This window comes from Primulina eburnea, chromosome 4 (assembly GCF_022965805.1).
Source record: "Primulina eburnea isolate SZY01 chromosome 4, ASM2296580v1, whole genome shotgun sequence".
Lineage (NCBI taxonomy): Eukaryota > Viridiplantae > Streptophyta > Magnoliopsida > Lamiales > Gesneriaceae > Primulina > Primulina eburnea.
The window spans coordinates 41,901,891-41,913,932 of NC_133104.1; the positions used below are offsets into that span (position 1 = coordinate 41,901,891).

At 34.3% G+C, this 12,042-nt stretch overlaps 2 protein-coding genes across 2 annotated transcripts; one reads left to right on the top strand and one right to left on the bottom strand.

Annotated features, from left to right (window-relative positions):
* The first annotated feature begins 4,834 nt into the window (after positions 1 to 4,834).
* LOC140829098 (protein INCREASED PETAL GROWTH ANISOTROPY 1-like) lies at positions 4,835 to 8,591 on the top strand. The gene is made up of 6 exons (XM_073192086.1): positions 4,835 to 6,362; positions 6,722 to 6,853; positions 6,957 to 7,138; positions 7,225 to 7,336; positions 7,958 to 8,092; positions 8,231 to 8,591. Exons 1-6 carry the CDS (start codon positions 5,064 to 5,066, stop codon positions 8,360 to 8,362), a joined length of 1,992 nt encoding a protein of 663 aa, XP_073048187.1. The 5' UTR covers positions 4,835 to 5,063; the 3' UTR covers positions 8,363 to 8,591.
* A 148-nt stretch (positions 8,592 to 8,739) lies between these two features.
* Positions 8,740 to 11,028, bottom strand: LOC140829099 (protein trichome birefringence-like 38). Its single transcript, XM_073192087.1, has 5 exons — positions 10,663 to 11,028; positions 10,311 to 10,482; positions 9,735 to 9,910; positions 9,418 to 9,576; positions 8,740 to 9,226 (listed from the first exon to the last, which is right to left on the bottom strand). The coding sequence occupies exons 1-5, from the start codon at positions 10,965 to 10,967 to the stop codon at positions 8,935 to 8,937; spliced, it is 1,104 nt and encodes a 367-aa protein (XP_073048188.1). The 5' UTR covers positions 10,968 to 11,028; the 3' UTR covers positions 8,740 to 8,934.
* Positions 11,029 to 12,042: the final 1,014 nt, after the last annotated feature.

A 12,042-nucleotide genomic window follows, 5' to 3' on the forward strand; every position in this document is an offset into this window, starting at 1 on the left:
GTGCAAATTGCATGTGAAGTTGATTTTTCTACCATCACTCTTGTTGAAAATAAAATTTAATTTTGTAAAATATTAGTAAGTTATAAAATATTTTACATAAATTTAATTTGTCATTTGGAAAAAAGTGTACTGGGGATTGAAAAAATTGTATGACATTAATTTATTTTTATTAGACCCAAATTTAATATACAGTGCAAAATGTAAATTTTTAGTTGCATCAGGAAACCCACCGTATGGGTGTTGTTATTATTATTATTATTCTTATATTGAAAAAAAAATTAATTTTAATCTTTTATGTATTGGTTAATGATAGTTTTAATCATGCATGTTTTATTAAATCAATTATGGTCATGTATTATTTTTTTTTTAATTTTAGTTTTTTTCGTCAAAATCATGTAACTATATAACTAATATCGTTGCTATACACACATATATATATAGTTACAAGATTATAAATGATTTAACTAAACGTATAAGATTAAAAATATCGAACATCAATCCATACAAAATTACAATTGATATTGTGCCATATATGCTCAATTAAAATGGGAGTGAGTCTCATGTGAGACCGTCTCACGGATCTTAATCTGTGAGACGGAACAATTCTAACCATATTCACAATAAAAAGTAATACTCTTAGCATAAAAAGTAATATTTTTTCATGGGTGGTCCAAATAATAGATATGTCTCACAAATACGACCTATGAGACCGTCTCACACAAATTTTTGACTTAAAAAAATGGATTATTGGTCGAGCTTTCCAACGCAGAATGGCCGTTGAAATTTGAGAAGCAGTCCAACCACCGTTTCTTCCTTCGTCGGGAGGTTTGTTCCATCAACTGGCAATGTCTTTTTTATTCTATTATTATTAAATTACTTCCTTTCCACTTTCTTTTGATTTTTGACCTTCTTTACCTTAAACTTCTTTTAGAATTGTGTTCCCAAATTTGCCCTGGCCTTCTAAAACCCATTTAACCTATTCAAAATCCTAAATTTTTTTTTCCTCCTTCAACTATTATCTCTCTTATCCTTTGCATTACCAATATTTAATTATTCCCTTCTGTCAAAAAGAAATATTTGTATATTCCTCAATAAATTATATGTTAATTCGTGTCCATCTTCTCTAGTATGTATTGTTTCTGACAATCTACCCATGAAGAAAAACAAATAATAATAATAATAATAATAATAATAATAATAATAATAGATTAAATGTTCAGATATGAGAATGCAGTGATTTAAGATTTTGGATGCAAGAGACAAATTGAAGTAAATAAATGAAATCAATTTTATAATTCCCTTTAAATGAATAATTCTTACAGTGGCAGACTCAATTTTGGTAACAATGTTAAAGTTCGCAAAGGCATAGCAAAGGAAAACGAATTGCTTGACTAGAGAATTTACAAGCAAAAGAGAGAATTGATGATTTAAAACCTCGTCCAAAATTTGTGTCTCTGTTAGCACGTGCATAATGTTTTAAATACTCGTGCTACTTAAATATAAAAATGATCATTTTTAGTGTCAAATATAGATGCAAAAAAATTAAACACGTGATTTTTGAAATATAAAACTAATTTTTTTGTTGGAATATTTAGTAGTGTGTCTTTCTATCTTCTATGTATAATTTTCAAACATGTCATTAGATTAAAGCGTCTAAACACTTAAAATAATCTCTTACAAACACAACCTTGAAATAAAAATTTGTGTATAACATATACAATAAATCAAACTTAAAACTAATAATAATCTTAAAAAACAAGCATAATAAATCGAGGGTAAACTTTTTTTAATCTCCGAAATAAAACTCAAAATTGAATTCAGCTTATGTGAGAAAAAAATGTGTTTGAACTCCTTGATCTACAAAAATGTTTATGTACTCTCTGAGCCCATATCTTTTCAATGGTGAAAATTAGTTCAAAACATTAAAAATATTATATCGATATATGATATTTGAGCATTAAATGATTTAGATATGATACAAAAGATATGATTTTGAGTATAAAATTTGAACAAATGTATTAATATCAACGCTTGTAATATATGTTTGAATTCTCAAAAATCATATATTAGTACATGATCTATAATATTTGGTACTCAAATATCTTATATTAATATCATATTTTCAACTTTTTATATCGAATTTCATTTTTTTTTTTAAAAAGAGACAAATTTGTCATTAATATCAGTAGTTACATATATGTTGAGTACTACAAAATCATACATTAATTTCATATTTGAAATAATTTATGCTCAAATATAATATATTAATGTCATATTCATGACCTTCTGATACATAAACCCATATATATATAAATAAAAAGTGTAGGGGACGTTCCAACAGGTGGTGCAAGAGGTTGACGAACCCAATGGGACCACTTACATTGATTCATTTAGACCATCTCCAACCCACTGCACTACATTATGCACTATATTCTGCACTACAATAGTGTAACACTAAATTCATCTCCAACCTATCTACACTACATTCTACACTAAAAAAGAATATTCTCAGAATATTCTTATAATATTAATTTTAATTCAATAATAACTATTTATAATTTCATTACACAATTATACATAATAAATGTAATTATATTATTTCATTATTTATTAGAAAATCGATTAAAAAAAATAGAATTATACAATCTATTTAATTTTTAAAAAATTTTAAAACAATTTAAATTATTATTTATGTTTCAAGAATAAATTATTTTAAAAATTTAAAAATAAAAATATTAATTATATAATTAATATATAATAGAATATTAAATATTTATAATTATTAAAAAACAAAAAAAAATTAAAAAAACATAAAATAGATGTGGCGCAGCACAAAGTAGAGTTGCTTTTAGAGCAACTCTAGTCCAGCACCATTTTTGGTGCTGGATTGGAGTGAAAATCCTTAGCTCCACAATGGAGCAACTCCATTGTGGAGCAAGGATTGGAGATGGTCTTATTCCCCCAACCCCTGTCACACTCCCTACATATACCCTTCACACATTGCCACGTTCTTGATAAATTAATTGCTTTCTCTATACTTCTCGTTCTTCTTATTTCCCCCCATAATTCAGGTCTTTCTAGCTCAGGAATTATTAACACATTACTTACTTTTAGATGAAGAGAAAATGAGGGTTTCGTTTTTTTGTTTTGGATTAGTTCAGCTTAAATACCAAAGAATTTAAAATTGGTATATGATTGGTTTACCTGATTGGGTCAAAAGACAAGAACTGTATGAAACAAAAGACAAAAAATGTATGAAAAAGGAGGAGCAGAGTTGGGTAATGGTCACATTCATTTTGCTCATCCCCTTGTATTGATGGTGATTTATCAGCCTTCAAAATTATTTGTGATTCTCCACCTGTATTTCTAAATCAGATCTATTTTCTTTTTTCCCTATGCACACACACTGATAACTTTTCTCGTAAGTATATCATATATTATCTAAATCGTCATGTTTTATGTTTTGGTCATCTAATTTATCAAAGTTGTGTTTTAGTGTATTGCATTTGTTTATTTTAGTTCTATTTCGTCGTAGTGCTGACTTGACACTAGAAATACTGATGTGATATAGAAAATGATGATCTATCTATCATCATGTCAACGTTTGGACTAAATATGTCTAAAACCAAAGTTTCATGACTATAAACACGAATTCGCCAAATTATAAGTGGAAAAGAAAACATGACAAAATTATGTTTATTGTATATCATACATAAATTCATCATCCCCTTATCCCAACATTCAAACGCTCTCATAATAAGCATGTTAAACAAATTTTATGTTCGAGTCTTGAGACAAATATATTGTATTAACCTCTTTATTTATTTTCGGTTCTCATTTTCTAGTTTTAGCAAGAAATTGCTTAATATTATTTTGATGTAGTAAGAAATTTTCACTCTATTAAAAATTTATAACTGGATTCTTTTTTCCTCAGTTAAACAATTAGTCGATTCATGTATGGCGAGTGAGTCCAAGACTTGTTACCTTGTATTACAATACAAATTATAGTACATATGGGAGGATACCTAGTGAATTCAAAAACTTTGCTTAGGTGAAACTCACCCTTTATACAATGGTAGTTATTCACGCATTCCAGCGTGTGACTAAAAATAAAAATGAGTGGGTCTCACGTGAGATCGTCTCACGAATTTTAATCTATGAGACATGTCAACTCTACCGATATTCGCAATAAAAATTTAACACTCTTAGCATAAAAAGTAATATTTTTTCATGGATGACTCAAATAAGAGATCCGTCTCATAAATACGACCATGTGAGACCATCTCACATAAGTTTTTACCAATAGAAATAGATATATATGTAATTTAAATGCTTTGAAAATCATTAGGCATATTATATTACATTATATTATATATAGATATTTTGTGAGACAATCTCATTAATCTTAATTCGTGAGATGAGTCAATCATACTCATATTTACAATAAAAAGTAAAACTTTTAACAAAAAAAAAATATTTTTTATGATGAGCCAAATAGAATATCAGTCTCACAAATTGACTCATAAAATCGTTTTACATAAAGCTCCCATGATTTTTTATGTATATATATTGTAAATCTCATCAAGGGGTCAAAGTCAAAAACGGGACATAATCATAATTCAATTCGGATTACCCACTTTAAATTAAAAAAAGCCCACGATATTATATACCAAGATCTCGGGTTGGGTCGAATCAAGTTATCGAGATTCTACAATTCGACCGTTAGAAGGACCTTTCGATTTTCTAAATTATTTAACGTTTTCAAGATTGGAGTACATTTAAGTTTTTAACAAATTCAATTCTTACAACTACAGGCCAAGCATGAAAAGAGACAAAAGCAAACTTCAACTTCGGAGTGAGCGCGTGAACATCACCCGCAGTGGACACGTTCGAAGAAATAAGAACGACTCCAGTTTTTCTACATGCTCAGTACACATATATACAGATAACGAGAGAGTGACGCAATGAAGTCTGGTCCTTCTCTGTACAGATTTCAAATAATGGCGCTGTAAAAATTTCAATGTAAGAGCGATAAGGTGAGTTTTCTTTGAGAAGAAGCGATAATGGTGGCTGGGAAAGTAAAAGTTGCGATGGGCTTGCAGAAATCGCCGGCGAATACGAAGATAAATCCTGATGTCTCCCCTAAGACACCATCGATATCCACACCAAGCTCAGCTAAGCAGCAGCAAGCGCAGAAGGGATCCAACGCCTCCTACTCACGTTCTTTCGGCGTTTACTTCCCACGCTCCTCCGCCCAGGTGCAGCCTCGGCCCCCAGACGTCGCCGATCTCCTCCGTCTCGTGGAAGAACTACGAGAACGAGAGTCCCGCTTGAAAACAGAAATTTTGGAGCACAAACTGCTTAAAGAGTCCGTTGCCATTGTTCCTGTGCTTGAGAGCGAGATTTTGAGCAAGAATTCAGAACTCGAACGATCCGGTAAGAAAATCGATTGCTTGGAAACGGAAAATGAAAGACTCAGGGATGAGAATGAGTATCTACACATGCAACTCACCAAACAAAACCAGAAGTATGAGGCAAAAATTAAATCCATGCAGGCTGATCTATCCGATATCAAGAAAGCCGTTGAAGAAAGCGAGCGGGAGCAAGAAGAGGCGTCATCTTCATCAACCACTACGAGGTTTAACGATGCGGCGAATAATCATAAATCTAGTGCCACAACAAAATTCTTGAGAAAATGCATGACTCAAAACAGTATTAACTTGGGTGGTTTCGAAACTGGTACGATTACTTCGAAGCCAGAAATGGAGATAAAGAAAGAGGTAAATATTGGTGCAATGGAGATTTCTGAAAGACCGAGGCATTCTCGGAGTAATTCTGAAGAAATTCCAGACGTTTCCGATGGGTTAATGGGGCTGAGACCCCGCGTTCCTCGTGTTCCTAAGCCGCCACCGAGGCCATCCGCCTCAATCTTGTCGTCATCATCTTCTTCTTCCTCTTTGTTATCTTCTTCTATGTCTTCGCCTTCGTATGGCTCTTTATCCGAATCAGCTGACCGCGCGTTGGCGGAGATTTCCAACATCCCTCCTCCGCCACCGCCGCCCCCTCCTCCGTTGAAAGTTTCTTCACTGAAAGGTCCACCACCACCTCCTCCTCCACCACGTTCGACAGCTGCGCCACCTCCTCCGCCGCCTCCTCCGAAAGGGGAAGCAAGGCCTGTCCAGGCTAAAGTTACAAGGGTCCCGGAGGTTGTCGAATTTTATCATTCCCTTATGAGGAGGGACACTTATTCGAGGCGTGATCCCGGGGGCGGAGGTGGTGGCTCCGTCGATACACAGGCGGCTGGAGCTGCGGCCAAGGATATGATAGGGGAGATTGCGAACCGTTCTTCCCATTTACTGGCAGTAAGCTTTACAATATTTACCATATTCTTCATTTTGTGTGAGTTTATTTACTCCTGCCACTGAATTATACCAAGCTGGCGCTGACAATGACCGGCCCTGGTGCGCTTTTACTTGGAATTTTGCTGGGTTGCTTCCAAAATATGACAGGGACTACTTAGATTCTAAATCCTAATTGGTAATACAAAAATTTAAAAACTGAATGAAACCATGAGGACATTTATGAAAATTTAATGTTGTTTTCATTGTGCTAATGAATTCAAATATTACCTTTAATATATAGTTTTTAAGGACATATTACTGATCCAAAAAGACTAAGTCTTTATCTTATGACGATTGTTTTACATTATTTTAAATAACAGATTAAGACAGATGTGGAAACTCAAGGTGATTTCATCAGCTTTTTGATTAAAGAAGTTGAAGGAGCGGCCTTCACAGATATTGAAGATGTAGTGCCTTTTGTTAAATGGCTTGATGACGAGCTCTCTTTCTTGGTACATATTTTCAATACTTTTATTGTAATCTGTGGCATTTCTTTATATTCTATTTTTTGGGTTATTTTTGGTCTGCTTTGTGATCTAGATTGTCTTGGATCAGGTTGATGAAAGGGCGGTTTTGAAGCACTTTGAATGGCCTGAGCAGAAGGCAGATGTTTTAAGAGAAGCAGCATTCGGGTACTGTGATTTGAAAAAGCTCGAATCCGAAGCCTCGACATTTCGAGATGATCCCAGACAACCTTGTTCTCATGCTCTCAAGAAAATGCAGTCTTTGTTTGAGAAGTAAACCTAAATGAGTACTACCTTTTTCATTTAATTTGTCTGGATTATTTTGCTTTTAGATTCAAATGGTTGAAATATTGTAACAGATTGGAGCATGGAGTATATAACTTGTCAAGAATGAGAGAATCAGCTGTGAAACGATACAAAGCCTTTAAAATTCCTATGAACTGGATGCTAGACACAGGTTATGTCAGCCAGGTAAACTTCATCTTTTCTTAAATTAAAACATATGAACCTAGCTGCAAACTTTCTACCAAGTGATATTTCCTGGTTTTGAATCCACCAGGTTGTATATAAATGCTAATCCACAGTGATTGGAATGAATCTGTGATTTATCTGCCTTTTGAATTCTAACTTTGTCTAGTGCTCTCGAGTCATTTGAATCATTGGATGATTCTAGCTCACTTGAATCCTCTGGTAACACAATCATGTCAAATTCAGGATCGACTAAGAAGAAACACAGAGGGTGATTTTTCACCGCAAGAACATGAAAAGTTTGTTTTTTTTTCTCTGGGCTAATCAATTTATTAGCTACTAATTGATTAGATATAAAGTCTGTGTGGTGGTCCCTTTTAGGTTATCTTTACGACCATAAAGTTGTGGGAAGCGAAGGAAACTGAATGGAGAGGGCACAACCTGCCAAGTCTTTATTTAAACTCAATTTTATTAAAATAAATTGAAATTATGTGACAAAAGGGATGGAGAGATTTTGCCTTTTTTTTGTTTGCCCCACTCTTGGTTTCCTTGTCTGTATTTATTACTTTATTGAATTCGTCCCTCCTCTTTCGGTCACTTACTCACGGTCTCCTATAACTGCAGATCAAGCTGGCATCAGTGAAACTGGCCATGAAGTACATGAAAAGGATATCCGCTGAGCTCGAAATGATTTGGGGCTGTCCAGAAGAAGAAGAGCTTATTCTTCAAGGTGTAAAGTTTGCGTTCCGGGTTCATCAGGTACATAAATTCTTGTGTCTTTACATACATCTTTTGTAACAAAAACTTGAGTGTTTTTCATTGATCAAAGAAAACTTTAAAATGCTTTTTGTCATCTCTTATAGCTGCGCTCACGTTTCGGGTTTTTGGGTTTCTTAGTTTGCGGGTGGTTTTGATGTGGAGACAATGAAAGCATTTCAAGAACTGAGGGATAAAGCTCGATCCTGCAACGTGCAATACCATAATCAGCATCAACAGAAGCTTGTTTACAGGTCCTCTGTTTCTTACTGATCTGCAGAAAATCAGCTTCAGAACTGATACCCCCACCACACTTCTTGTAAAAAAATTGATATAAACGACCATCTGTGAATACACTTGCGGGAAGAAATTTTCTCTGAGAAGATTGAATGTGATCGTTTAGAATCTAAAATCTGTAATACAGTTATTGTTCCCGCATTGTTAATCTTTGTTCTCTATGTTAGATCAAAGATGGAAAGGAAACTACAAATTTGTCTCGGGCCCCTTCACTTGTTGAATGCATCATGAAACTTAGCAATTTGAAGTACCTTCAAACTCTTTTTCCAGTACATATCCGACCGAATATTCAGAATCAATTACACTCTTGAATATATGAGCATGTTGAATATAAGAGTTGTCTGAAAAAGGCCTTGTTCCTGGATATCCAAAACTGCTCTGATTATTTTATACAAAGCTTGTAAGGTGTTCAAATTTGAGTATTTTGAGATTTGATGTAAATTACATAATGTAGAGACTTGATCCAATAACACCCCAATTTTTTTAAATAAATGTAGAGACTTGATCCCATAACACCCCAATTTTTTTAAATAAAACAATCTTAATAGTCACGCAGTGAGAACTGCATATAGTAACTGGTTCCAAGTATCTGGCAATCCAGGGAGGCACCAATGGCTGCAATCGACCCCCGAATGAGTACCACCATAGGCGGACGGATGAGCATCTTTTCTCAACTGTGATAATGTTGTAATGTCTAGTAAATACACCGGTTTTGAGATTCCGGCCAGTACTTTCTTCACAACATCTACCTGCGGGGGTGTACCTGCTGGGTATGACGACCCTGTCAATGGTTGTTGTTCGCCGTAGCAGTTTTTTGATCCCGACTTCCAGTCCTTACCCCTATAAGTAAATTTTTATGCAGATTCAAGAAGTGACGATGATTGTAGGAAATGGCGAGATTCATGAATTTATCAAAGGAAGTTGCTTTAATATATTTCAGAACGATAAAATCTCCGGTTAAGAGATTTTTTTTAATGTTTTTATTCCAAAGAAAGACTACTAGTTTGCTCGTCTCTACATTACTTGATTACCGATAGTGAGTTGGAGAAATCCCTTGGAAGAAAACTTGGGTCTTTGTAGGATCAACGTTAAGATCAACCCAACGAGCCCAAGTCGTCAAACCTTTGTAAAACGCCGTCAAACGATCCATGTCTTTACTTATGGTGGAACCATCTTGTATATAATCCCAACTGCAAGCAAATAGCAACATTCACATGTTGCATAGGAATATATAACAAGCATTCAACCGATACAACAGATGATTTATCTCCCAATGACATACTTTCCATTACTTTCGGTGTTGTGTCAGTAGAAATTAAAGTTAGAAAAGAACAAAAGTGATGCATACGGTTGTTTTTTGCCTTTGTGCGTCCACCAATGCCATGTATTGAATAAAAGCACATCCATTCCTTTCCATGCATTTCCTTGTTGAATGGAGTCCAATTTCAATACTCTCCCAATGCTTTCTCGAGTTATGTCTACTAAATATGTGGAATGGTATAATAATAACGTAACCCCGTAGTCCTACAATTAAAGAAAAAGGAATAAGTATAAATGTTCGTTTACTCGATTAGCTTAAAGGATTATATATAATTTAAGCAACGAAAAATGAGCATAACGATGGATGATATTTCAGTATTATCAGTGTTAACAGTTGCAGATAAGAACTTTCAAAAAAAGAATATTTAAATTTCAATTTTCAACATTAGATTTTTAAAAATAAAAGAGTTGAAGTTCTTTAATTGCCAATGCCATTGGACGGTAGGTGACGACCCAAGAAATAGATACGGGTTAAATTCATGTACGCAATAAAGGCCTAGATCAAGAAGCATAACGGATCATGACCCATTAAATTTGTTACTGGGTACCCGTTCCGTTTGACTGGAAATTAGTTGACTTCGAAACAAGAATGCAACTTTGATACCTGAAACGTAGCAGAAGAAAGCGAATCACGTCTAAGGAAGGAGATCTTAGTATTGGGGACGGACGCATGGAGCATACAGGCTAGAGATTCCCACTGATTCAAACTCAATGAATCGCCCACAAACATGATCTTTTTCCCCCTCCAACTCTCCAACAATCCCACCCCATCAAATCTGCAGAGAATCAACCATCAAGATTACATTAAAAAAGGTTGAGATTTCATATTAATACTATATTTTCAGTTCTTGTATCAGATAGAACTAGTCGTTTCTGTGAAAAGAACAGGGATTGTTACTAACAAAGCTATAAATGAAGGTGTAACAATGAAGCCCAAGCACTCTACTGTGCGTTACCTGGGCAAGGTGCAGGCATCTGGTACCCAAGAAAACTTGAGGAACTCTTTATCTGGGCGACCATATTTTATGCAGTTGAAATCTGGGTCTATAAACGGGCATGATGAGGATTCGTAGAAGGGATTCGAATCATCGACGACCCATTTTCCCTGAAAGAAATTGCAGCCGCTGGCTAGCTGTCTTCCTTCGGGAGTGGTGAAATTATTTTGCAGCTCTGAGCTAGCACCTGGCGCTTGTAGCAGCAGCGGCATAAAGACAAAAACCAGGACTTCAAGAAACCTGTGTGGGTACCCGGTATTCGCCATGATGACAGGCTTGGTTATAACTAAGCAAGTATCAAGAAATGTTGCATTGAAATCCGTCCACACCTTGGCATTATATAGTCATGATCATGGATGTAAACGACTTATTCAGAACTCATTTGAGTTTGTTTATTAATTATATCAAGTCAAGCTCGAGCTCAACAATTTAATCAAAACATACTCAAATCTAAGAATATTCGGTTCGTGAGCTCGCAAACATGTTCGTTAATAGGTTCACGAGCTCGAGCTCAACTTGTTTACGTGGTTTGTAAGCTCGACCTCTAGCTCGGCTTGTTTATGTATTTCTAATTGTTATGTTTGTCGTTTTGATTAATTATGAATGAATTTACACTTTTATGTTTGATTTAAAATTAGTTCATAGATATTTTTAATTTTTAACAAGTTCAAATCACTCAAATTCGAGCTCAGTTGTATGTTTTACGGAGCTCGAAACCGAGCACGAGCTCAAGTTAGACTTGTTAAGTAGATAAACGAGCTATTAATAAACCGAAGTCGAGCCCGACTTGATTAACATCATAAACGAGTTTTTAACGAGCCGAACTCGAGCTTTTCACGAACTTAATAATTTTAAGATAAATCGAGCCTCTATCAATCTTAAACGAGTCAAGTTCAAATCAGATATTATTTGATTTGGTTTGGATCCTTTACATATCTGATAATGATAATAAAAAAGCACACATTAAATTTAAAAAATACATAAAATCATAATTATTTGCTAAAATATCACCTAAGTACAAGCATTCTAGCTAGTAAAAGATTTACTAGTATGTAAAAATTGAATCTTTGACAAGGGTCCAGCATTGAATGTACCTTGCATTCATTATGTTTTCTATCATGTTAACTCCAGAGAATGTTGAAAATAATTACATTTCTAAGTGCCTTAAAAAACAACAAATCTACAATTTGAGATATTACACCTAATTTTTTGGTTGTTACCCTAATTTAACAGACTGTGGTACATAAAAATGGTCCAACTGTTGATTTGCACTTATTGAACATTTGTATTGATTTCATTACATCACATATTGTATTTACAAAAGCGCACGTAACCATCATT

Bases quoted from the DNA above. Each gene is read 5' to 3' on its own strand.
- LOC140829098 (XM_073192086.1), top strand. From the start codon at position 5,064: ATGGTGGCTGGGAAAGTAAAAGTTGCGATGGGCTTGCAGAAATCGCCG. The intron at 6,363-6,721 runs GTAAGCTTTACA...TTTAAATAACAG, and splicing joins GTTCTTCCCATTTACTGGCA to ATTAAGACAGATGTGGAAAC. The intron at 7,337-7,957 runs GTAAACTTCATC...CTATAACTGCAG, and splicing joins ACACAGGTTATGTCAGCCAG to ATCAAGCTGGCATCAGTGAA.
- LOC140829099 (XM_073192087.1), bottom strand. From the start codon at position 10,967: ATGGCGAATACCGGGTACCCACACAGGTTTCTTGAAGTCCTGGTTTTT. The intron at 9,911-10,310 runs GTATCAAAGTTG...CTTTAATTGTAG, and splicing joins TTTCTTCTGCTACGTTTCAG to GACTACGGGGTTACGTTATT. The intron at 9,577-9,734 runs GTATGCATCACT...ATTTGCTTGCAG, and splicing joins CACAAAGGCAAAAAACAACC to TTGGGATTATATACAAGATG.